Source organism: Octopus bimaculoides, chromosome 11 (genome assembly GCF_001194135.2).
Source record: "Octopus bimaculoides isolate UCB-OBI-ISO-001 chromosome 11, ASM119413v2, whole genome shotgun sequence".
NCBI classification, from domain to species: domain Eukaryota; kingdom Metazoa; phylum Mollusca; class Cephalopoda; order Octopoda; family Octopodidae; genus Octopus; species Octopus bimaculoides.
In genome coordinates, this window is record NC_068991.1 from 18301415 (window position 1) to 18306695 (window position 5281).

Sequence of the window (5281 nt, forward strand, 5' to 3'; positions counted from 1 at the left end):
TTAACAAGAGTGTGTTTTTTCTGGTGTTATATTTATCTTTTCCTGAAGATGTGTAAAGGAATTTTGATTTATTAAGTCTCTTAATAAATTTTTTCTTTATACAGAAATATATATTGAAGATAAATATGTTCATTTAATATATATGTTTTTGCATCATAACTCCTTCTTATTATTAATATATATATATATATATATATATATATCTCTGAAATAGATAAAGCTAAAAATAATAGTATGTAGAAATGATTTATTTCTTATCTCAAATTTTCTAAATTCTTATAATGTAAACAGTACATGCATGCATACATATTTTATGCACACTTACACACATGTGCATACATACATGAACACCCATTTTAAATTTCGTCTTTCTCTAATTTGCTTATATTTTTTTTTTTTTTAATATTTTTAAACAGTATACGTTTGAAGTATTGATGCGTAGAGCATATGAAGGTCACTCCTATGGTGTATCATATATAGCATGGCATCCAGATAGTAAATACATCATTGCTTGTGGTCCAGACGACTGTGCTGAAGTTTGGTTATGGAATGTTGAGGTGAGGTGGTTTTACTGGTGTGTTGAATGTATTGAAATGTAGATTAGTCCTGGGGTTTTCAAACTTTTTGGCTTGCGGACCCCTTTATATTTCAGGCTTTACCTTAGGGACCCCCTTATAAACGCTTATGAAATTTATACATATTTGCTTAAAATATCATATATTTTTACATTTATTTATTTAACAGTATTTAACAAATAGGTTTATTGTCAATTAAAAGATTTCGATTAAAAAACATATATAAAATCAAATTGCCCATAAAAAGCATTTGCTGTCTACGGACCCCCTGTCTTGTCCTTGTGGACCCCCTGTGGTCCGCGGACCACAGTTTGAAAACCCCTGGATTAGTCAATGTTGTTGCTATTGTTGTTGATTAGTCTCTGGTTATTTTTGACTGGATTTAATTGACAAGAACACTTTTTGTTTTTGTGATCACTTTTTTTTTTTAAGAAGGCAGGGTGATTTGAGTGAAATTTGGCCAATATTTGTAGCAAATTGAGTAACCACATAGACTTGCTTGACTTGTGGATAAATTAGCATTGAGCTTGTTATTTGTAGGCATTTGGAAATAGAAAATGATGAAGTTTATTAAGTGGAGAACCATGTAAACCACCACAATGTAAGATAAAGGGGAAACTTTATTCAGTATTTCTAGCTTATTAACTTCTAATTGTGACAGTGGGGTGGAAATTGTTTTTCAGTGTTCTTTTATCATTTGCTTGTTTCAATCATTAGTCTGCAGCCATGCTAAGGCATCATCTTGAAGAATTCTTAGCTGAATTAATTAACCCCAGTACTTATTTTTTGTTAAGCCATCGATCCGTTTCGGTGAACTGCTATGTTATGGGGATGTAAACGCACGAGTTGTCAAGTGGTCATGCAGGAGAAACACATACATGTATGGACACACACAAATATATATGATGGGCTTTTTTCAGTTTCCGTCTACCAAATCCACTCACAAGGCTTTGGTTGGCCCAAGGCTATGGTAGAAGACATTTGCTCAAGGTGCCGTGCAGTGAGACTCAACCCGGAACCATGTGGTTGAGAAGGAAGCTTCTTGCTACTTAGCCATGCCTGCACCTTGAAAATTCAAGTTTAAAATCCTTATTGTGTATGTTTGTGAGTACATATATATATATAACTGCTTCAACTTGTTCTATGTTGGAGGTGATACAAAGCTAAAAGTAACAACCTTTATCAATAATTACTCCTTTCATATTATTCCAAAAGTAAGTGATACCACAGTCATTGGTGTGGTTTCAATTTTCCCCTCTATTCACTCTCCTTAATAATTCATGCAAGTACTTGTGTCATTTGTCTTTCAGTCTTGTTATTATCCAGAACCTTACAGAGGTTTTATATAAGTTATTTCTTGATCCAGCTTTGTAACACTATCAAGATTAACATTTTCTACCCTTTTCTATTTTTGGTTTTTGTAGACTAGTGAATTGAAAGCTAAAATGAGTCAATCTCCTGAAGATAGTTTAACCAGTGCTGCGTGGCATGCAGATGGCAAAGAATTTTTCACAGGAGGCACTAGAGGACAATTCTACCAATGTGTAAGCAAAGTTTTCTTCCCTCATTTTTGAAACATGTTATTGTTTTATATATATATATATTATAAATGGGAAGATACAGAGCTTTTAAGATGTGCTTAAGTCAGGATTTTTTGTCATTCAAATTCATTATAACACTGGTAATACCTCTCATGGCTATAATCTTTGATTTAATCTAACTTAGATATACACACACATTTGTAGGCCTAGACACAAATTTTTAAAGAAAATTAGCAGTTACTCATATATAGAATCCTGTCATCCCTATGCCACCAAAGTTTGTTCATGAGCAAGACCTTTGAATTGAATCAATACAGCTTGGCTACATTGTCATCCCAGGTATTGTTAAAACTCAGTGCTGGAACAGATACAGCAAATCATTCTTCAAGACCCTCTAACATTATTCACCATTGGCATCATTGTTTAACATCCATGGATACTCTGAAAGCGTTGTCTTAGTATTGGAACTGGCTAGGCAAATTTCGGAGAGCTATTACCTTTGTTGGTAACAAAGGACCTCTTCTGTAGAGTGAATGGCAAATTGTATGATGCTTGTGTATGAACAGCTATGCTACATGGTAGTGAAACATGGTCTAATGACTGCAGAGGACATGCAAAAGCTTGAAAGAAATGAATGTGCAATATCAATGTACATGTACGACAAAGTGTAAATGTGTTAAGAGAAAAATTGGGAATAAGAGGCATCGATTATAGTGTGCAAGAAAGGAGACTGTGCTGGGATCATTTTGTGATGTAGCTGCATAAAAAAGTGCTGATCTCTAAAAGTGGAAGGTACCTGTAGAAGAGGGGGACTGAGAAAGACTTGAGATATAGTGTGAAAAATGATCTGATGTTGTGCCTCACAGAGATGACAATGAATTGAGACTTAAAGGCCATAAAGGCATGCTGTTAATGTCCATGTCCCTGCACACAATTTGTCCTTAACAAGCCTCTCCTCAACAAACGATCTTCCCAACACCTTATTCTGACTTGGTTCATCACTCGCTGTATTTTCCTCCCTTTGTATCCTTGCAAACCTTACCTGCACAAAATGTCTCTCTCTCAAATCTCTTTCTCTCAACGTATCCTAACACCCATTCCCCCTACTTGTGTCCACTCACTACAGCTATACATATGGAAACAGCTACCTGTAATCAACTTAATTTACATGTGTAAGTAGGTGACAAATATATGAATGTTCATTTTTTGCTTTTCTACAACACCAGGACTTATCTTAGACTTGATATATGAATTTTAATTTGGCTTTACATCTGATTTTTTTCATGCCAACATGGGTTAGGCAAGTATATTTATCAAGGCATTGTTTTACAGCTGAATGTTCTTACTGTTGCTAACCCTTACCTGTTTATATGACTTAAGCGCTACAGTGTGTTCTCACTCAGTGAAGTATTACTCTGGGAAAGTGTCAAATTGTGTTTTTTTTCTTACATCATTTCAACTTCTGTGGTACACAAACTGTTTATCATGTAGGCTCCTTCTTTCACATTACAGCATATTCAATTATAAAAAGTACATAACAGGTAAAACCACATTCACAATATGCATCAACATTCGTTACATCCTCTCATGAAGTTTATCCATGCAATAATACTAATTTTATTTCCATAAGTAGACTACCTTTATTTTTATCAAATCCAATTTCAAGCAGATTGCCATAAGGAAATTACTACAGGACTTGAAAGAGTTAAATTCCCTTGTTGTTTGATCTTGCAGGATCAAGATGGCAATTTTTTTGATAATTGGGAAGGTGTTCGAGTCCAGTGCCTTGCATGTCAACACGATGGGAAAGCTGTTTTAGCTGCTGACACCCACAATAGAATAAGAGGCTACAATTTTGAAGATAAATCAGATTTTCATATGTAAGTATTTCTCATGTGTTGTTACTTTTATTATTTCTTGGAGCAAATATTGTTTAATGGGTAAAGGTGGTGAAGGAACACTGTGACAGCAAATCTACTCTTTGATATCTGGTGGACCATAGTGGATGCATGCCACCCAGTTCTGAGCAGATGTTTGCAAATTTTCAGTAACACTTTGCTGGAGTAGTATTCAGTGGAATTTGGTGCCTACCTAATTAGTCTTTGCTGAGTCATGGTCAAGACGCAGAATGCTGCAAGAAACTGATTTTGACAGTTGTGTTGGACAACCCTGTAATAAGCTGTTCACGGAGAGGGATGCTATAACTATGAACTTAGTTGATATACCATGTTAGTTTGTTGCTAACTTGTCAGCTATCTGTTACAAATAGCAGCAGACTGCAGGATGTTCCAAGTTGTGTGACCTAAAGACAGCAAACAATGCTGAAGAAGGACTCACACAAAAGGGACACAATACACAAGTAGTTCAGATTTCTTGGCTAAGGTGCTTGCCAAGAGGCTGGCACCTATTGTTGACAATTTAAATCAGAGGTGTGCAAAATTTTGTGAACCCAGGCCCGTCTCCTCTGGTAAATATATCCATGACAACCTCTACCTCATATATCTCACTTCAAGGTGTCTTTGATCAAGTTAGATCAGTGAAGTGTATGGCAAGATCAACTACTATCATCACTTGGTTGTTGTCTGAGAAAAAGCAGCAGGATTCTGCAGGGAAGGTATTACTGTTGTTTAGCCCCAAATCCTATTGATATGTGGTTGAACTAACAATCCAGATTCTGTTGACCTATGGAATAACTAACATTTATGTTATTGCTGTTTGTCCCCAAATTTATTTGAACTATGGTCAAAGATGTTCCAGCAATGATCCTCTGATATTTTATTCATCATCATCATCATCGTCGTTTAACGTCCGCTTTCCATGCTAGCATGGGTTAGACGATTTGACTGAGGACTGGTGAACCAGATGGCTGCACCAGGCTCCAATCTGGTTTGGCAGAGTTTCTACAGCTGGATGCCCTTCCTAACGCCAAACACTCCGAGAGTGTAGTAGGTGCTTTTACGTGCCTCCTAGCTATAATGTATCTAAGAGTATAATATTCAATGTGTTTTTTTTTTTAAGAAACAGATGTGAGAGAAATTTGGTTTTTATTTTTAGCAGATCAAGTTACTCATGCATAAGTGTGTGAAATGATATTGATGGTTGTAAAATACTTGATAAAGTGAATAAAAAAGCATCATTAAATTAATTTTTACTTCTTGTATTCTT

General features: G+C 35.4%; 1 protein-coding gene across 1 annotated transcript in view; it reads left to right on the plus strand.

Annotated features, from left to right (window-relative positions):
- LOC106875223 (WD repeat-containing protein 26) overlaps nt 1-5281 on the plus strand; it is a 36428-nt gene that overhangs the window by 27964 nt on the left and 3183 nt on the right. The window contains exons 9-11 of the mRNA XM_014923274.2: nt 417-557; nt 2000-2119; nt 3851-3996. Of these exons, the coding sequence (XP_014778760.2) occupies nt 417-557; nt 2000-2119; nt 3851-3996 (407 nt within the window). The remainder of the gene's footprint in view (nt 1-416; nt 558-1999; nt 2120-3850; nt 3997-5281) is intronic.